The 22,472-nt window shown below is 34.3% G+C and overlaps 1 protein-coding gene across 2 annotated transcripts in view; it reads left to right on the top strand.

The window, feature by feature from the left end:
* The window catches only part of DENND1B (DENN domain containing 1B), a 245,962-nt gene that overhangs the window by 167,324 nt on the left and 56,166 nt on the right, over positions 1-22,472 (top strand). For both annotated transcript variants that reach the window (XM_034666981.1, XM_034666980.1), the window contains 2 exons: positions 2,157-2,282; positions 14,921-15,022. In XM_034666981.1, the coding sequence (XP_034522872.1) occupies positions 2,157-2,282; positions 14,921-15,022 (228 nt within the window). The remainder of the gene's footprint in view (positions 1-2,156; positions 2,283-14,920; positions 15,023-22,472) is intronic.

Here is a 22,472-nt window from a genome sequence, read left to right as displayed (position 1 = left end):
TGAGTGTGTATTGTGATTGTCCTAAGAATACTCCATTTGTGGAGAACTGAATTGCCAATTTCATATTTTATAGAAAAATGCACTTTGAGGAATTTTCTTTTGCAAAGATATAAGTAAGGCATGACATTTTAAAATGTTTTTTATTTACAAAAGTAAATTAAAAATAACCAACCATTTACTTTTTATAATACATGGAAAGACATATTCCTTCCATCATAAGCCTTTTTTGAAGGGAGCAGTTATTAAATAACATGTATTGATATTCATTCCTATTGGTTTTCATTAAAGGCATTTGAAACTTAAAAAATAACATTATTACAAACTTTAAAGTAAAAGACATTAAATCATAAGATTTGGTTTTGCATCATTTAGCTATATTGTTTGAATATGTGGGTTACCTAAAAATGTGCATTTATTGAGTTTAGATTTTAATAATAAAAACTTCCTCTTAAATGAATCCTGATTTATGCACTTTGTGGGCTAAATGAATTAGGCTCCAAACTTTTATCTGAATCTATTGAGCTTGGATATAAATTGAAAAGATCACAGCTATGGGGAGAAGACCTATACTGCAAAGGCCTTTCTGCATAGATTATGAACATCATAACTCAATAATTTTTTCAAAACTGTGGTTATAATTGGACCCAATGGGGGTCTCTTTCTTTGATCAGATCACAGTAACTGTGACTTTACACTGGAAAATGTCACTACTGTGAAGGTTTATCACCTGTAGAGCTGGTCTTTCCTCTGATGCTGTGTTCATTTCTCATTAGCATTATTCAAAGTTTAGTTGTTAATTAGGTTGACACTTCAATTACAATCATCATCTACAGGAGTAGTCAGGGATGCTTGCATATAAAAATTTAAAAAAATACCCTTCCTTGTGTATATATGTAAAGGAGAAATGACATTATTTTATTTTGTTATCTGGTGGTTTCATAAGGGTCAGAATATGCTCTGTTGAGGGAACAATCCAACCACAATTTCTCCCATCGGTTTTATTTTCTTGAAAAAACAGTTTTATGTGACTTCATGTTTCCATGTAAAGCATCAATGAGGAATGTATATGAGCACCGATATTTTTTAAGTGTAGAGAGTATAGTTTTCTATATTGTGTGAAAGGAATTGGTCAGGTGAATTAGATGATAGGAACATATCACATCACTTCCCCTTAAAAAAGTATGATTTTACCTACAGAATACTCATCTAAGTAAGGGCCATTCATAAATAACATGCATTCTCTAAAATACACAGAACCTGAAATTGAAGGATGGAAATGCATGAAAAATTATAACAGATTTAGATGCCTTGAAAAATTATGCAACGTCCTGAGTAATAAATTTTTCTTGGATTTAAAAGCATTATTTTAATCGGATTACTGGTTCACAAGGCAATGACATTGAACTCAAACCCAACGCATTGTGGTAGGAAAAACTGGACAGAACTGGGTTGAAATCTCAGTCTTGCCGTGCATTATCTGTATAGTGAGAACAAACTGATTCACATCTTTGAGCCCCTGTTTCTTCATTCATAAATGGTAATATGAATGTCTTTCTTAGAAGGCTGTAAAAATTAAATAATGAGGCAGTGTATATAACATGGGCATAACGTGATTCTCTACTCATGGTAGGTTCTCAATCACTTTAACTTCTCCCCCCCCTTTTGTCTAATAATGGTGAAAACTATTCAACAAAAGACTAGAAAATTACATATGCAAATGAGGCTTCCAAAAAGAAAATTAAATGGTAAGTGATCCTGGAGGACCTGTAACAAATAACCTTACATGGCAAAAATGAACGATACCCAACCGGCTTCATCTGAAAACAAGTAGACACATGTTGTAATTGCTAAAAATCTGCAGAAAAGTGGCTCACAAGCAGTTTACTGTAAAATAATTAAAGCTTATTTATGTCAAGAGGCCTTGGGAAAAAAAGAGAGCATAAACCAATTTGCATTAGCACGTTACTATCGGCTCCTGCTTTCCTTTCAATTAACAGACCAGCAGGTGCTCTCTGCAGTTAAAAAGATAAGCTATCAGGGAGGAGGATGAGTTTTTGGCTGACCTGCAGACACTGTGGTTTGCCTGCTGATTGGGTTCGTACCTCGCTGTACCAATTTCTGAGGTGTTAATTTAACTGTTCCTCTCTGTCATGCAGGTCTCGGCCCTGAAAAATAAACTGAAGAAGCAGTCTACAGCTACGGGTGATGGAGTAGCTAGGGCCTTTCTTAGGGCACAGGCTGCTTTGTTTGGATCCTACAGAGATGCACTGAGATACAAACCTGTAAGCATTTTATTTCATCCCTATTTTAATTTGCTTTTTTATGGTTCTTTAGAATGGGGCAGAAAAAAGAAACATTTTAATATCACACATGAAAAAAGTATCATAAAGGTCTTTTAAAATCCAGAATAATGTGCTTTAAGACATTGCGTTCTGTGTCCAATTCCTTGACTTTTCGGTTTAGTTCTTTTAGTAACCTTTAGCTACTATTTCCCACATTCTTTGGCACATCATCTTATGTTTTGTTCTAAATCGGCTTACCTCTTAACTAATTAATGAATTGTGTTAATGCATTTTAATTTAACTACCTGATCCTAAGATCATTAAGAAATTAACCAGACAGTTGGGTTTTATAGATTAATGCATTTAAAAGTGACAGTACAATGTGAAAATTCAAAAATATTGGAGCTTGCAAATTTTTCAGTATTTGGAAATTTGTCATCTTCCTGTTCCATAACACTTTTCTGAGTGGGTTTATCTATTTAGCATATGCTAGCTCATTTTGACATTTTTTTTTAATATCCTAAAAATGATTATTATGTAGAATTGTAGCCAGCCAAGTTTTTAGATAGTCCAAAAAGGTATAAATCAAAATATGTTTGTTTTTCTCTCTGAGTTATTGGTTAAATATGTTAGTCTGATTTTAATGAAAATAATTACACTGCCCTTTCATGACCAAATGAGTAAGTTGTAATGGATAAAAAACATTGAGTTAGTAGTAAGTAGTAAGACATGCTATCTCATAGGAATTCCACTGTTCCTAAGCTGTGTAACCTTGACCCATTTCCTTGCTTTCTCTGGACTTTGATCTTCTCATTTGGAAAATGAGAATTCTTATACTTTACCTGTCTACTTTTCAGAATTGATGTGTGAACCCTATCATGAACTATGAAACACTAAACACATGTGAATAGGTTATATGCTTCCTAAACTGACTTCTCAATTAGTAGTTCCCACCCAGTGGCTCTTACATCTCTGAGGAGTTACTGAGTTACTAGGAGCCCTTAAATGGATAGGAAGATCAACTGCTGTCTCTAGAGAAGTAGATATGTCTAATTTGCATGCTAATCTTTTTGAAATATGTGTCTATTTTTTTAAAGCATTGTAGAAGTCATAATACTGCACATAGTATACATATGGGGTAATCACATGGGGGAGTCTTTAAAAATTATTGACAGTTACATGGCCTCGTTTATTAAAAGACTGGAAACCAGTCATCTATACTAATAAAATTGTAAAATCATCTGGTTGTCAATTTTTTTTAAAACGGGTTGATTTCAAGTTTACAATACAGGAGGGAAATTTAGCTTAAATTTTGCCGCATTTAAATAATTTTTAATCTTTGCAGGCTACATTTTCCTTTTCTGTTTTAAATTTGTGAAGGACTTCAAATTTGAGAAAAGCAAATTGAAGAGAAAATTTTCTTAAATGATTTAAATTATCAGTTGAGCAGATAGGGGTCTAAGATTTCAATGACTTTGGCTTTTTTTTTTTTTTAATCTTCAAAGCCAGAGTCCCACTTTCTGCAGGAAAATATATAATTTCATCAGAGAATATCTTTCCTGTTTATCGATCATATCTTATTATAAACTTGTTTGATAACTTATCTACCTTTCTCCTTTTTCTTTTTGGTGTTTTCTTTCTTTTTTACTGCTAATCCTTTCTGGAAGTTGAGGGATAGTATTCTTATTCTGTATGTTTTTACATTTCTTTTGACTCAATCTTGAATGAAAGCTTAAATTTTTTTAAGGTATACTAAATATATTTAGGTACTTTTTATATTGTCAAAAGAAATAATTTTTAAGGAAAATGATCTCTGTTGTGTATAAATATTTTTGATTTCATTTAGGCATTATCTTTGCAAATTACTCTATATTTTAATTTATTAAAAGTACATTTACTTTTTGTGAACTCTTTTTGGACATTTACATAATGGGCATATGTCTTTAACATATTTTCCGATTGATATTAAAAAAAGAGCCATGTTTAGAAGTTACAATTATTTCATGGTTTTGTCTCTTTTCATAAAAATATCTCAGTAGTATCCTCTAGCTATTACAGTACAACTGGAAAAAAAAATTACCAAATAGCTTTAAATGAATACAACTTCTTTAACTGAGTACTACTTTTCAAAATTTCATGATTATTTATGTGTATACACATACACGCACACACACACACATATAAACAAACCATTCTTATTATGTTATTTCTCTTACATTGCCAAAATTAAACCTGTAGATTGGGCCTATGACTGTCCTTCAAGGCCCTCACCATGGGCAGGCAGTCTGTCCTTACATTTTTCCTAAACTTTAACCTCAATTCAGAGAATTCTGCCTTAGGCTCCAAATGTCGAATGCTTCTCAGGCTTCTAAACATTCCAAATTATTACAAAAAATATTCTTTCTTCCTGGTATTGCTTTTATCTTTCTTGTTTTTAGTGGCCGTCTAGTTCCTTCCTGATCCTGGAAGCTGTAGTTTATACTGACCCTTTTTTTCTATGAACTGATTATACGTACTTTCTTTAACACATTTCTTCTCCCTTTTTGTATGTTATTTATTATGGTTCTTTTATTATTTTTACTGAAATTCATAATTTATTAGTTGCTATTAAAACAATAATTGACCTTTAAGTACCTGCTGGGTACCAGGCATTAAAAGACCCTTACCCTATTCATTTTAAAGATTAGGAAAATGATATGCACAGAATGTAAATAACCTCACTAAGGTTCTCCAGCTAGTAAATAGTGGGGCCTACATTTGAATCTATTCTTCTGCAGTCCCACTCTTGTATGTGGCATGTTTCTGCTCTCTCTCGCCTCCATTATTGTATCATACTCACACTGAGGTAAATGTCCTGAACTTACATTTCTTCTAAATGAAGATGCATGGAAGGCATTCTGTACACACTTATGGAGAGGCTGAACAAATGGTGCAGTCTTAGTACTTTTCTCAAAAGGAGCACATGGTATAGACATCCCATGGTGTGTTTATAAATTGGGGAAATAATTTGTTATTTATGCTACATATTTCCATTTATGGTTTTGTTGACCTGGGGTAACTGCCTCTGCTCATACTGCACCTTCCTCCTCCCTCAGTCTTCTGTGGTGTTGCTGGGGAGCCAGTCAGATGTGGCCTGTGAGGGGAATGCCCTGGGATGATTTGAATGTCCATTTTCAAATGTAAATACTAAATACCTATGCTAAATGCTGCCAAAGAGGAACTTCTATTATAACTTAAATTTAGAATGTCTGAGGGGTGCCTGGGTGGCTCAGTCCTTAAGCGTCTGCCTTTAGCTCAGGGTGTGATACTGGTGTTCTGGGATCCAGCCCCGCATCAGGCTCCTCTGCTGGGAGCCTGTTTCTCCGTCTCCCACTCCCCCTGCTTGTGTTCTCTCTCTCTCTCTCTCTCTCTCTCTGTCTCTGTCTCTGTCAAATAAATAAATAAAATCTTGAAAAAAAAAACTTAGAATGTCTGAGCGACAACTCTATGTTGTTACTCTTCTCAGAGTTCCTCATTTACACCTTCTAAATGATACACTGGCACTATTGACAAATAAATTGTGCCTGCACTGAATTACAGAGAAAAATATACAATTCCCTAAAGCTGTTGGAAAGTGATTTAAATAAAACAATGGATATTCTGATTTGGGGGGATTTTAGCCAGCAGCAAGTTAGCTACTTTTTAAGAATTCAAAAATGTGAGATCAAAGTAATGTGCTAAATGGATTGAAGAAAAGTGGTAAAAATACAGACTCTAGAACCAGGCTGCCTGGGTTCAGGTCCTCCTCCTGTGACTAACTAGTTGTTTGAGTTTGGGCAAATTAATCTCTTCGTGCTTTAGTTTCCTCATGTGTTCTTTAAAAAGGGTAGTAATTCTTCTTGCGTTATTTAGAGGATAAAGTGAGTTCATAAATGTAAGTTACTTAGAGCAGTGTCTGACATATAATCAATGCTTTGTATATTAGCTATTATTATTAAAAATGACATTTTAGAAGTACTGAGTTTGGGGAGTAAAATCCCTTTAAGAAAACTAAAATAAAGTACCCTCCTCTGATTCCCCAAAACAAAAACACTGTTATAAACATGAGAATACTTTTAAGTGATTGTATTAAATAATAATAAAGGGTCATCAGTTGCACCTCTGTGTGTCATTTGTGTCACAAGCTATTAAAAATAAAAAGTCAATTTTTGACCAACAGCTAATGCTAAAGAAATGTTAACAAGTTAAAATACTGCTTAATACTTTCAAAGGCATATACTTGATCATCTGTCTAAGAGCAGAGAAGTAACACTCAGATCTAGTCCTTTGAATACTTGGGGTACTGTCATTTGTTTCAATCGCTCAAGCCTTTCTGGGCTGCTGTGACCCTTGCTAATGGATAAAAAGTGAATTCCTTTTAAAATAAAGATTGGTTAGTAATCTAGGCCTCCGTTTGGCGATTTGGAAGTTTGTCCTTTTGGATTATATTCCTTTAAACATTATCGGGAAATAATGTTACATTTTGTGATTAAACTGAAACAATTTAAGCACAGGATTGGCATCCATAATTTAAGTGGTCCTTCACTAAATCTTTGCCTTAGAGTTTCCATTTAACAGATTTGTTACTGTCAACTTGTTACAGATTTAAAAATCCAAGTTGAAAAAGTACATTTGCTCACCCCTCTTGGTTTTACGGTTACTAAAACATTTTAGGCATCCATTCATCTCACTACCCAAGCTTGAGTATGGACCTTTTGACTTTAGCCATGGTTGTAACCAAGGAAATATTTGTTGTGTATTGGGCTTCTGATAGAATATGGTTGCTTTTATGGCACTTTCTTTCTGCTCTTTTTTTTTTTTTTTTTTTAAAAAAGAAGGAACCTTGCTTAACTGTTTTAGCAAAAATGTAAAAATTCTGCACCACTACTATAGGATAGGTAGAGCTAGGGACTCTAATAGTAAGGGTTTCGTTTTTATATTATTGGTAATATGTTTCATGAGAATAGAGAGTGTTTTTCTTTAAATTGTGGGAAAGAAAAATGTATATTTTTCATAGTATGTATAAAATTAATACATTGCTCCATTAATCTTTTTAAGTGTTCAAATTTAACTACAGTGCTAGAAACAGCTGTGTCTAATTTAGAAAAATCAATTTCTTTCCCCATCTGAACTTGCTGAATCATAGGCAAATGAAACATTGATAGCTATTTTTATTAAAGACAGATCTAATAACTTTAGGACAAACTCATATAATAATATGTACAGAGAGAAGATTTTCATGTAAATAATGATTAGGGTTTATGATTTAAATATAAGTCTTTTTTTTCCTCAATAATTTTCAGCAGTAGAAATATTTTCATGGTTAATAAACCATGAGTGTAGACATGTGGTACCTTAATAATAGCACCGGGATACTTGGAAGAAGAATTTTATATAATCTGAAAAATATTTTAATATTATTTTCTGTGAGAACCTGAATATATTTGACTATTCCCTTGAGAGAACTGATAACAGAGTATTTAAGAGATTTAAAAATGTAAATATACCGTCATTATGCAGACATTTTTGCTTGTTTATATTTGTTATATAACAGTGACATTACGTATTAGGCCCAAGTGTGTTAGGGAACTGAATAAGTATTGTGTTGATGCTTTGTTTATTATATCTCACATTTTTATGTAGTATCATTCTTCATGACACCTTAATTCTCTTTTTCAATATGAATCCTTACTAAGTCATATATATCCTTAAAGCATAAAGATCTAGTCTGTGTTGAAGTTTCTTGCTCTTGCAAAGTTTCCTACTCTAGAAGACAATATAGAACTTGAAAAATACCCATCCTTAAAAACACGCAAAACAAAAATATCATATTAATTTGATGATAATCACTTTGAAACCGAACATAACAGTAGGGTAGGAAAAACAGCCCCATCTCCTCCATATCTTTCTAGTGTCTTAATTATCCTGCAAAAAAAATATTAACTAGTGGATAGCTATTGAACGCTCAGAATACAAAGTACTATGTTGAGTATTAGAGTAAAAAATGCAGACATATATAAGGATATAGTCCCAGACCTCAAAAATGCACAGATAAGATTTATAAAAATAACTGTTAATATAACTTAGAAAATAAATGCTAAAAGAAAGATACAAAAGGCTCTGGGTTTTCAGAGGAGGGAGAATTTACTTCTTTATGTTGAAGATGGAATCTAAGACTTTGCGAGGTAAATGATGTGTTCCATAGGGCCAGATTTATACTACTGGAGGGCATTTCTAAGTCATTCTTCTGCCACAACTACTTGATGGTTCTTATTTAAATACTACTAGGTACATATGACATGTAGTTTTCCAGCACACTGGCTCTAATGGTACCTTTATCCTTTCCACTTATTAGTCATTATACAAGGGACTGAGTGTGACATTTGTTATTCTGTGGATAATCTTGAACTTGAGTCTGCTCTGATTTATATGTTTTAACAGGTAAATCAAGTATGAACTTTGGTATTTTTACTATTATTAATAGCAAACTACCTAGCAAGCCTCATCATAGAATGCCCATTAGGTTGTTGATTCATTCTTAGTATGTATTTGTTGATTGATGTAATACTTTAATGGAAGGTAATGTTGGCAGTTCCTTTCTGAAAAGTCTGGTTCTCTTCTCTGTAATAAGAGCTTCATTCCTACCCTAATACAAATTGTATTTTTTTCTTACATCCTTTCATGGTCCTTTGTGTGACATTCTATCAAAACGATTTTAGCTTTAGTTCCTTTCTGTTGCCTCATCACTGTTCCATGGAGGAAAAGATTCAGTAGCTTTACCATCACATCAGATTTTTTTTAAACTGATATTATGTGGATCCATTTTTTGTTTTTTATCATGAAGAGTTTTTCTTTTCCACATTTTTATGTTTCTACGTGATTATTCTGTATTTTCACAGAGCAATATACTTCTTTACTTGCTTTTACTATCAATGAACAATATAACTTTTAGAAAATATATTGGATTATAGGTGTGTACTTCTCAGTTGTATCAGTCTTTTTCCTTAAGTAGAGTCATCAGTTTAACCTTAATGCTTGGTTCTATGCAGGTAATTCCTAAATATATATTAAAGAAGAAGTTTTCCAAACTTGAGTTTCTGGCAGGGTGCCACCTTTGTCCATGTGCCTTCAAGCATGTTGCTTGCCTTAACCATGCCATAATGGACATTGTTGGTGCCCTGACCAGATCCCCTATACTGGCTGGCATCCTTTTCAGAGAAAAACTGTCCTTGGCTAAGTAGGAAGGGCCTCGCCAGGCACCTCCATTCTTTTTCCCACTCCTCCTACCAGGTAAGACCATGCTTAATGACTGACTGGATAAAGGTGTAAGAAACTGGCCTCCTTGCTTCAAGACGGGAATAACTCTGCCAGTACATTTGGTATTTTTTCATAGGTTTAAAACTAAGGCTGATTTCCAGCTGAAATCACATTGTTGCTTGGCTTTTTTCTTCTGCCCTATTTTGCTTCCCTTAATACCTATTTCCTGAGAGTTCTCCACCAACTAATCACTTAAACAAGAATCCTTGTCTCAGGCTCAGTTTAAAATCTGACCAAAGACATATGCCAAAATTTATTTTATCAACTTCTTCTTAAATCTGGTTTGTTTTTATATTTCTGGCCTTTATTTATTTATTTTTTTAATGATTTTTTAAATTATATTATGTTAATCACCATACAGTACATCCCCGGATTGCAATGTAAAGTTCGATGCTTCATTAGTTGCGTATAACACCCATTGCACCATGCAATACGTGCCCTCCTTACTACCCATCACCAGACTATCCCATTCCCCCACCCCCCTCCCCTCTGAAGTCTTCAGTTTGTTTCTCATAGTCCATAGTCTCTCATGTTTCATTCCCCCTTCTGATTCTGGTCTTTAATAAGTGGTATCATCCATCTTTTGCTCCTCAAACTTGAAATCCACAAGTCCTCTTTGACCCCTGCTTGTCTTGTTTCTGCGTATCAGTAGTTGTTAAACTTTTTGTCTCTGGATGTCTTTATATTTGTAAAAATTATCAAGGACTTTAAAGAAAGAACTTTTGTTTATGTGGGCTATGTCTTTCACTGTTTACCATATTAGAAATTAGAACTGAAAATATTTTAACTGTTTATTATTTAAGAACAATACAAAACTACTGCAGATAAACATGAAACATTTTTATGAGAAATAACTATTTCTAAACAAAAAACAATAGAAGAATGACATTGTTTTACATTTTTTCAAAAGTACATAGCTTGAAAGAAGAGGACTGGGTTCTCATATTTGGTTGTGCTTTCAGTCTGTTGCAATATCACCAGTCGTGTAGCCTCCATTGGATCTCATGAGAAAATAAAAGTGAAAGGGGCAAACAATGTTTTAGCATTGTTATAAAAATGGTTTTGATGTTGCTGACCCTGTGAAAAGGCCTGAGTCCCTGTACCATTCTTTGAGAACCACTGCTGTACATCAGTTGATAAACAGTCCTGTTCATTTTGCAGTAAAATTGTTACATGATATGGAATAAATAAAACATTTCATGTAGTCTTGAATACTCAGAAATGGGATAATTTGAAGGATAGACTGAATCTGAATCCGGCTTCTACCACTTACCTACTGCATAATCTTGAGCAAGTTACTTAACCCTTCCGCATATTTTAGTTTATTCATGTATAAAGAAAGCCAACAGTAAGTTTGAGGCTTATGTGAATTAATACATGTAAAGTGCTTAGAAAGTATGTGACCCGTAATAAGCATTATATAAATATTAGCTATTGTTATTAGTAATAGTAATGAGTGCCGTATCAACGTTAACTAATGGTAGTCATCACTTTTCCTTTCTACTGCCTGGTTCATCTTTTCTTGCCAGATTTGTGTTGTCCTATTACTTGGTCTTCCTATTTCCATTATTTCCTCTTGCCTATTAACTTTCCTTTTTTTTTTTTTTTAAGATTTTATTTATTTATTTATTTATTTGAGAGAGAGAGAGAGAGAGAGCGCACGCACAAACGGGGGGAGGGACAGAGGGAGAGGGAGAAGCAGACTCCCCGCTGAGCAGGGAACCTCAGGGCTCCATTTCCCAGGACCTATATGAGATCATGACCTGAACCAAAGGTAGACGCTGAACCGACTGAGCCCCCCAGGTGCCCTTAACTTTCTTTTTAAAACATACAATCTTGGGGCGCCTGGTGGCACAGCGGTTGGGCGTCCGCCTTCGGCTCAGGGCGTGATCCCGGCGTTCTGGGATCGAGCCCCACATCAGGCTCCTTTGCTATGAGCCTGCTTCTTCCTATTCCACTCCCCCTGCTTGTGTTCCCTCTCTTGCTGGCTGTCTCTATCTCTGTCAAATAAATAAATAAAATCTTAAAAAAAAAAAAAACATACAATCTTGTCACTTCATTGAGTAGACACTTCTGTGTGTGACACATCACTTCTTGATGTCTTTAAGAAAATAACTTTAGAATATAACCTGGGCCTTTTCCAATATGGCTTAACCTACCTTTTATTTCTGTCTTGTACTTTCTGTAATTCATATCCATTAGCCACTAGGCCTCAACCAGTCTTTTATTATCTTCGTCTGGCGCTTTCTCTAATGCATACCCATCCCAAACACACTACCCACTTTTTGCCCATACCTGCCTCTCTCAAGACTGTATTTTCCGTCTTTGTTTCAGAAGGCTTCCATTAGTTTTCAAAACCCGCTCAGGTTTCGTCTGTGAAGCCACAGGTACCCCTAATGAAATCTTTTATACTTCAGTAAACTGGGAATTAACTGGGCAACACTGGACATACAGTCACTCTACTTGGAGCAAGAAAAGTTTTTGGAAACCACTCAATCCTAAACCTGATTTTTAACCAGATTATAAGTAAATCAGAAGATCCTAAGCAGAGTTCCTTACCATGCCATTCAACTTGACTCAGATTTAAAAGAACTCATTTATAATTTGTTTGATAGCATACACCCCAGCATGACAATAACTGAGGCTCTGTGTATTAATATGTAAAAATTTAGAGCATTGTTAAACAAGACTTATTCTTTCTCCTGAGAGAAAATTCTAATATGTGTCAGGGTTTTGTTTTTTTTTTTGTTATTATCAGAGACTAAGTAAACAGGCTATGTTAATTATTTGAAGGCTAAGTTCAAAGCTTTTGCTATGATTGGTGTTATTAAAACTGGATGGACAGCATATTTGAACTTTCTCTTTACTATTTCTCTTGAAAGATTGAAAGCAGTTGTTGGAAGATTAATGAGGACAGAGTTCTGCCAGCGTAATTCACAGTGGCTAAAAACTAAGTTATGCCCAACTCTTAAGAAAGCATAAGTAGACTTTCCTCGCATCCATTTTCCCTCACCTTGAGATTCGCCATCCACTTGTCCTCCACTCCTTCCAGTCAAAAGAAATCTTGATTGTAACATAGAAAGTCTAAACTTTTTGGTTGGAGATAGAGTTTAATATTTGAATTGACAAGTATTTCAGTTGAGGATAGACCTTTGTATTTGAAGCAAAGACTTCTGCAGTGTTAATGACAGCTTCTGGAAAAATCATAGATGCTAATAAAATACAACTCACATGTTTGGAGAAAAATCTGTCAAATAAAAACTAAAATCATCAATAGTATGATCACTTTGTAATAATTGTGGTATAGTTGGAATTGCCATTAAAAACAATAATTTCATTTATTTTTAAAATTTGTATTTACTTTTTAAAAGAAAATAAGTGGTAAGAAGCAAAGGTTAGCTCACTTGCTACTTTGTTTATTGACCTATAAAACATTCCCAGTGTAACTAGATATAATGCTGATACCAGGGTTGCAAAAACAATAGACCTTTCTCTTTAACAGGATTGCCTGTTTGTTGCCCCCTCAATAGATTCTAAGTTGTAAATTCTATGATAGTGGCAAATACAGTGATTTTTGATTATACAAAATATATTTATATAAATTAATCTAATTTTTAAAATATATAATTTAAAATCATCCTATGGCACTTAAGAATGGCAATAATCAGTATCAAAATGCATAATGGCAGCTTATTATGAGGTATTGGCTGGTGGCTGATACTAGATGACAACTTTTAATAGATTATTGGTTGTCTTTGCTAATAATTTGAATTTTATTTTCTTCTGTAGCAATGCTATTCAAGACGACTTTTTGTGATAAATGAAATGTTCTGTATTTGTGTTATCTAATAGTAACCACTGAGCACTTGTGGCAGTTGAATATTTCAAATGTGGCTAGTGTATTGAAGTACTGAAATTTTAGTTTTATTTAATTTTAATAAATTTATTTTTTTAAAGATTTTATTTATTTATGTGGCAGAGGTAGACAGCCAGCGAGAGAGGGAACACAGCAGGGGAGTGGGAGAGGAAGAAACAGGCTCCCAGCGGAGGAGCCCAATGTGGGACTCGATCCCAGAACACCGGGATTACGCCCTGAGCTGAAGGCAGACGCTTAAGGACTGCGCCACCCAGGCGCCCCTAATTTTAATAAATTTAAATTTAAATTGCTGCATGTGACTAACATCTACTGTTTTGAACAGTGCAGATCCATAGTATCATTAGCTTCCATTAGCCAGTGGTAACAGTTGAATTACTGTTAAATTATTAGTTTCATTTTATTCATGCAGGAGCCAATTTTCAGAATTTAATTTACAGATACCTGTAATCAAGTCATTGAGTTGTCCTTAAAATTAAATTATAACTGATATTTTTTCAAAGCTCTGTTAGAAGGTGAGCTTTTTTCCTTTTTACTGCCAACATAGAGATGGCTACAGGATTCATTATAATGAGTGAATCATTGTCACTTATCTCAGTTTTCATTTGGATCATATTATCTCATATTTATTTGGATCACTTATCTTCACATGTATTGGATGGGCAGGAGGACCATTCAGGCTACTGAGGGAAGTAGCAGGTGGTAGGGATCAGCCAGTGAGCGACAATTTTCTGACGTCATGTATGGGAATAAATGGAATGAGTAGAATCTGTATTCAGAGTTTAAGTTCTTGATAATTTGGAGAAGGAGCAAGCTAAAGGAGCATAAGCTACTAGAAGACACTTGCAAAGTTATGGTTACCTAAAAAATACGAAAAATTAAGGCAGATACAAAGTGGGACTTAGTCTAGAAAGTATCCCATTGGAATTGTATGTGAAATGATGAAGAGAATGTTATTGTAAGAACTTTTAATTAATTTAAAAAGAAATTAATGATCAAATATAAATGGCAAAAAACATGCAGCAATTTTTATAGACAGAATGTTTTCTAATTAGGATAAAACTGCAGTTGTTGACTTTTTTCAGCTATGTATACTCTTTTTAATACTCATAATTCAATCTAATAATATTAAACCTTTGTTTTTAGGAGACTCATTTTTACTTTGAGGAAGTAAAACTGAGCAATTTTAAGACCCCAGGGATCCTTGATTAGGAAGCTCTGGTAGAAGCTTGTCAGTAGAGGACTATTTCTCCGAGGCTGAAATTCAGCTATTACGTCTAAGAGTCTGTTTGACTCCCTTTAGACTTTCAGCACCTTGAAGTTGATTCTGTGTCTTGCACTTCCTCCATGACCCTCCATGTGCCTTTTTAAAGAGACTGTTTCTCTCTGACTTTCTATTGACACCCTAAAAATCTTTATTTCTATCTAGGGTGAGCCGATCACTTTCTGTGAGGAGAGTTTTGTAAAGCACCGCTCAAGTCTGATGAAACAGTTCTTGGAAACTGCAGTTAACCTCCAACTTTTCAAGCAGGTAAGAGTGGACCTCCACATTTCCTTCTGTAACAGAGTATTACAGAAATGTAGCAGACATGCGTAACACATTTTTATCACTTTTATCAAAAGTACGTCAAAACCTTGAGTAATGTCTGTTCTAGAATTACAAGAAATGTTTCTTTCTTTTGTAACTCTATAGTTATCTATGGCACGGCACTCCAGAAAATTATGTAAAGGTAATTTTGTTATTAAAAAATTCATAATTGAAAGTACTAATCGGATGGTCTGAGGAAGAGTATTCATTCATACAGTTATGAAACCAATGTGACTAGTTTCATATAAGGCATCTAGGAGTTTTTTATGGTAGCTTGGTAGTGGTAAACAAACTATATTTTTTGTAGGATAGTCCTAATGTAATTCAGTTTGTAATGTAATCCAGATGTCATAATTATACATTTAAAATTCAGAAAAAAAATTCATTGTCATACTAATATCTTAATTTTTGGCTTAGGAAATGTAAAAGCCATTTCAAAAAGCAGGTAGCTTAACATCAGAATTCAGAATGTTTAGAAGTACTAGTTCTTTCATTCCAGTGTGTGATCATAGCAAGTCTCTTAATTCAGACTTATCTTAGCTTCTGTTTATATAATTTAAGTTCTAAACACTTTTTTTTCTTATTCCACGTGATAATTTAAATGTAAAGTTATGTGAATTCAACACTTAATGAAGACCTACAGTGGGCCATAAACTGCTCAGTGCCAGGATACAAACATGAATAAAAATTCAGTAATGCCCTTGAGAAACTGAAAATCTAATAGCATCCTTTGGACTATTCAGAGAAAAAATACCATGTGATGTGAAATAAGCTTTAAAGTAAACAAGTCATTTAATTTGATGGTGACAAAACCAAAACTACTATCTATATTCTGAGGAAGTTTTAAAAAATAATTAGAAAATATTCTGTGGGGGCTATAACTGCCTTCTATATGTGAAGGTTTACATCAGAGAAAGGGTTACATTTCTCCAATACCTAGAAGAAGCAGAATCAGGTTTGATAGGTTTCAGGGTCCAAGATGTTTTGTGAATTTCTAAAGATGGAATGGGTTACTTTTGGTGCTCTGTCCCTCGAGAGCTCCAGTATTAGACTGAATTGCTTCCCAAGGTTGTATGAGGATCATGGGATGGTCTTTATAAATGCTGGAGTATACAGCACAGTGTAGTCCTTTATTAGTCTTCTAGTGCATGCTTGTTGAGTTAAATAACAGTACCCTTTTTGTATTTTTATCTGGTAGATAGTACCAGAGGTGGTACTACTGCCCATTGTCTAAACTGAATTGTGAAGATCAGATTATACGGGGGTCAATAATTGAATGGGTAGATAGAATATCTAACTTATTACTTAACCTTTGACCATGAGACTGTAACTAGTCTTTTCATTAGATGTAATTCAGAGATAGTAATTTATATACTTACAAATGCTTTTATTTTTTAGGAATCAGACAGAATTGGGTTAAATCTTGGCTTTATCACTTAATAGCTGTTTGTTCATAAGTATCCTTTTCTTTTTCTTTAAAATAGAAATACCACCTAACAGGGTTGTGGTAAAGTTTATGTGAATTAATACACGTATACCTCAGCACAGGGCACAACACTTTGTAGAAGCTTACTAAATTTTAGTGTCTGCCTCATTTTAGAGCAATTGCTTCAATAGAATACAAATCTATGCAGGATTTTTTTAAAAAAATTCAGTCAGAAAAGCTAAATGTTAAATATTAAAATGGTCAATTAAAGTAGAACCCACTATATAGACAACTTGGATAGTTTTACATGCACCAATTAACCATATCCTCAAACTTGATATCATTTTATGACCCTTAAGAAGTGATACTTGAAGATAGCCCTGAAAGAATTTAAAAGATTCCTGTTAACAGTTTCACAAACTTCTAAAGATGAGTAAGTTTCAGAGATTCACTATACAACATAGTGTCTTATAGTTAACAGTTATCTTATTGTGCATTTAAAATTTGTTAAGAGGGTATATCTCATGTTGGTGTTCTTAGCACAAACAAAAACACAAAGGGATGTGAGGAAACTTTTGGAGGTGTTGGATATGTTTATTACCTTGATTGTAGTGATTATAGCAGAAGTGTATGCATATGTCCAAACTTACCACATTATCTACGTTAGTTACATGTAGGTTTTTTTTTTTTAAGATTATTTATTTATTTATTTGACAGAGAGAGACAGCCAGCGAGAGGGGGAACACAAGCAGGGGGTGTGGGAGAGGAAGAGAGCCTGATGTGGGGCTTGATCCCAGAACTCTGGGATCATGCCCTGAGCTGAAGGCAGATGCTTAACGACTGAGCCACCCAGGCACCCCAGTTATGTGTAATTTTTTGATTACCAGTTATAGTTTATACTAAAGCTTGGAGGAAAAGGAGAAAAAAAATAGGAATCAGTTAGTAAAAAATTATCAACAGATGAAGCCTCAAAGATACTGTTGCTCTTTCTGAAGGAATAAAAAAATACTTATTAGGTACAAATGATTACTATTCATTATTAAAGATTTGTGATCCATTATAGGTCAAGAACACCTCAGGTTCTCTCTTTATTTAGCAATCCTTATGCATCAAAATTGAGAGAACATGGACCCAGGAAAGCAGTGTATAATTTTAAGTTAAGAGTTAAAGTAAACTGTTATTTCTTTTTTTTTTCTTTTACTGTTATTTCTGATAATACCACAGGAAGGATTCAGAGCAAACTTATATGCTGAAACAACTTTAAATGCAGTATTTAGAAAACTTTTTTGTGGCGCAGGCACAAGAGACAAAGTCCAGTGCTTACTTCCCAAGTTGAGAAGTGTATTAGGAGACCCTACTCCCACAAATCTGGGATGACTTAGTGTAAAAGTAAACAAGAAATAAGTTTGCTCCTTCCCTTAACTCATTTCCTGGTGATTGTACCTCTGAAGCACTGGTACTGAGTGGAGGGGAGGAAAAAGTGCTTCTGAGAAGTAAACACACCAGCGTGTACAGGAATTTGAAGTCTGAATTAATAATTTCAGATTTGGTCTGACACAACTCAAGCCAAGTGTAAAGTGATCCTAAGTTGTTAGCACTGTCAGGCCCTAGGCAGAGGCAAGCACACATCTTCTCTGGAGGAATCCAGGCACCAAAGTATTCTCCCCGCTATAAGTCCGAAGAAAAATTTCACTGCTAGAAATTATTAAACATACAAGGAAACAAATCATGAATGAGAATTAGCGGAAACAGCAGACAAAAATTGACTTGCAAAGACTTTAATTATTGAAATTATCAAAAATAGAACATAAAATAGTTATGCTTAAGGTGTTCAGAGAAATAGAAGATAAGCTTTAAAAATGTTCAGGATATAAAAACGTTCAAGAACTGGAACCAAATTTAAAATGTAGCAAATATAATTCTGATAGGAAACATGTAATTGAAATGAAAGGAAAATTGATGGGTTTAACAGTAGATCAGATCTAACTGAAGAGAGATTTGCTAAACTGGAGGATATATCTGAAAAAGAAATTATCGAGAAGATAATGCAGAAAAATGAAAAAAATACAGAATATAAGAGAGGTTAATAGGCACAAAGGATAGAGTGGAAATGTCTAAAGCCATTCTAATCAATTCTAAAAGGAGAGGGCAGGAAATGGAGGAGAGGTAGTTGAAAGGACGATACCAGAACCAATAAAGTACACCACTTTATAAATTTAAGAAGTTCAACATATCCAAACTGAATAAATAAAAAGAAATCTACAGCCACACCATATATTCAGCTCTAAAGCATTAAATAATAAGGGAAAATATTTTTTAAAGATTTTATTTATCTATTTGACAGAGATAGCCAGCAAGAGAGGGAACACAAGCAGGGGGAATGGGAGAGGAGGAAGCAGCCTCCCAGCATAGGAGCCTGATGTGGGGCTCGATCCCAGAATGCTGGGATCATGCCCTGAGCCAAAGGTAGATGCTTAACGACTGAGCCACCCAGGCACCCCTAATAAGGGAAATTTTTAAAAACAACAAGAGGGACAAGATAGATTACCTTCAAAGGAGCAATATACTGACAGCTGGGTTCACATCAGCAATCCAGAAGATACTGCCATATCTTCAGTGTGTTGAGAAAACATATCTAGAATCTTATGGCAACTAAAAGACATCCTCATTATAAGAGTGATATAAAAACATTTCCCTCCAAAAAACAGTTTGCCCCTTGTGTTGGCTTTATTGATGTGCCTGCTTGGTTAGGCTAACATCCCCAGTTACTTAATCAAATGCTCATCTTGGTGAAGGTGTTTTTACATATATAATTAAAACTTTGAATCATTCGACTGTAGATAATCTGGGTAAGCCTGTCTGAATCGGTTGGAAGGCCTTAAACTCAGAACTGAGGTTTCCCTGGGAGAGAGAAGAAATTCTATGGTTGACAGCTTTGGCCTCTGCCTATGGATTCGGCCTGCTTATAATTTTTCTGCTGGATACTTCTATGAATTTCAGACTTGCTTAGCTAGCCCTCTAATCCTGTAAACCAATTCCTTGTAGTAAATCTTGTGTGTGTGTGTGTGTGTGTGTATCAAATCTCCTACTCGTTCTGCTGCTTGCTTGAATCATGACCACTACATCAACAGCAGAAAGAAATCCTTAAGGAAGTGCTCTAAGAAAGTACTTCAGGGAGAAAGAAAGTTTTCTCAGATCCTAGATGGAAGGTCTGAGATGCAAGAAGAGAGAACTGGTAAGTATGTCAATTAAATTTAAGCAATACTAACTGTGTAACATAGGTAAGTTAAAGAATGAAATAGTTCCAATTCAAATTCCAAAAAATTCCTGTTTTGATAATGGAAAAAGGGAGATACTCTTCAATTTGTTTTATACAGCTAAGATCATCTTGGTTCCAGATCCTAAAACAGTATGAGAAAAGAACATTATAGGTCAGCTTTGCTAATGATCATAGATGCAAAAATTTAAACACAATATTTACAACCAATTCTAGCTATATGTAAAAAGGATACTACTTTATGAGCAGGTTGCATTTATTCCAGAAATTAAAGGGCAGCTGTATATTGGGAATGTAATTCCCTACAGTAGCTGATTATAGGAGAAAAATCATTAGAGCATCTCAAGAGATGCAGAAATTTTTCATAAAATTCATGGTAAAAACTAGAAAAAGGCATGATTAAAGATACTTTTAACAAACATCATACTTAATGTTGAAACACTGAAAATTTCCCTCTGAAAAAAATGTCATCTATTACCATTGAAATTCCTAACACATATAATTTAGCTTAAAAAAAAAAGATTTTGAATGAAGGCACCAAACTGACTTTATTTTTATTACTTTGAGGAGCGAGACAAGTTTCTTAAGACATGAAGGAATAGCTTAATACATTTGACTTTATTGGAATTAAGAACTTTTGGTTATTATGAGGTGCCTGGGTGGCTCAGTTGGTTAAGCACCTGCCTTCAGTTCAGCTCATGATCCTGAGGTCGTAGGTCCAAGCCCTGTGTCAGTTGGGCTCCCTGCTCAGTGGGAAACCCGCTTCTCCCTCTGCCTCTTCCTCTCCCCCTGACACTTCAGAGAGGGTGCTCTCTCTGTCTCTCAAAAAAAAAAAAAAAAAAAAAAAAAAAAATTTTGTTACAAAAAAAAACCAATTTTGAANACCACCCAGAGATTTAGAATCTAGAATTAAAATCAAGCCAAAAACAAAACAAAAAAACTCCTACATTCTGTAAGAAGCATATCCATCTAATAGAATTGTGCAAAAGACTTGGATTAGCATATGCAAATGAAGAAGCATGAATAGCTAATAAAAGTATGAAAAGTACTCAACCACATTTGTGGTCAGAGAACATAAAATTTAAAAAACACAATGAAATATCACCGCATATTCACCAGATTGGCTGAATTTTAAAAACCTGAAAATCTCAAAATTTGACAAAGGCATGGTCCAAGGGACCAAGTTTTAACTGTTAGGGGAGTGTATATTTGCACAAATTGTTTAGAAAACACTTTGGCATTAGCATTGAAAGTTAAACATGAAAATTTCTTATGGATTGCACTCTAAGTCGTCCACCAAAAATCATTTACTAACACTGCTCGTAAAAGCTAAGTACTGGCAGTAATCTTAGATGTTCATCAGTATTAAAATGAGCAAATTGTTATATTCATACAATAGAACATTATACAGCAGAGAAATAAGCTGCAGCAAAACTGAATATGAATGAATTAAATGAACAACAAATCACTGAAGAATTATGATGAGTCCTTCTATGTCATGTTAAACAGCAAGAAAAATTAAATAACATATTATTTAGGGAAACATTTGTGTGGTAAAACTATAAAGGCAGGCAAGGAAAGGATAAGCTGCAGGGATTGTGGTCTTTTCTGTGGAGAGAGAAGGGTACTCAAGGAGGGACCTTCTAAGGAAGGGAATGTTCTGGTAGTTTGCTTTATTATTTTTATTTAAACCTAATTATTTAAGATACTATTATTTGAATTATATAAGTCCTGTATAAAAACATATTGTTTATTGTTTCTAGATCAGCCTATGATAGGCTGTTTTCATTGACATTCGACTTCTTAACCTCTTGAGGCCTCAGTTTCTGCATCTGTACGATGAGTTAGACTGACAGGTCACTAAGTTTGAGATACCTTTAGGCTCTAACATTCCATGATATTATGAAATAAACATAGCTTAGACAGATGATAGTAGGTTCCATTTGGATAAATTCCTCTTATAGATAATGGATTTGGAAGGATTCCCAGAAACAGCTTCTTAAATCCACAACCCTGACATCACCATGTTTCTTTAGCTAGCAGCTTTATGAAGATTTAAGCTATTATTTTTAGGGCTCTTACCTTTATCTCATATTACGCTAACACAGTAAAGGAAATTATTTTCTTGTGTATATTATTTGTTATTAAAGCCACTGAAAGTAAAGTTTTTTCTGTTCATTTTATTAAACACTTTTCCTGGCTGAGGACCATGACTGAGTTCATTGTGTTGATCCAAGAGTCTAGTCTAGAACTACAAACTTATGGGATCTCCATGAATATAGGCCCTCCTTTAGTTGGCAACTGAGATTTCTGTTAAGAAATGTAAATAACAGCTAGGGAGTTCAAGTATAGATACAGATTCAAATTGGAAAAGCCTCTTTTACTATTCTTCCAAAACCTGTCATAAGATGATCCAAATGTGTCTAGGAAGAATTTTTCCATCCAACAAAGTGTCCCTTGTGGTAGAAGACAACACATGTTTTTAAAAGAATGGGAATGTGGCTGTAGTACCCCACTGAAAAGTACAACATTTAATGAAGCTGTTTGTATTTTTCAGAAACATTCATGCATATCGTGCATTCTGTACCACAGTATAGCTGTGTTTATTTTAAAATGAAAATATTTTCAATAAATTACTGGTTAGGTTGCCTTTTTCCTCCCTTCATCTTCAACTAAAATTAAGTTTTCAG

The sequence above is a fragment of the Ailuropoda melanoleuca genome, chromosome 8 (genome assembly GCF_002007445.2).
Source record: "Ailuropoda melanoleuca isolate Jingjing chromosome 8, ASM200744v2, whole genome shotgun sequence".
Lineage (NCBI taxonomy): Eukaryota > Metazoa > Chordata > Mammalia > Carnivora > Ursidae > Ailuropoda > Ailuropoda melanoleuca.
The sequence above is the reverse complement of the archived record's forward strand: the minus strand, read 5'-3'. Positions and strand labels throughout refer to the sequence as shown.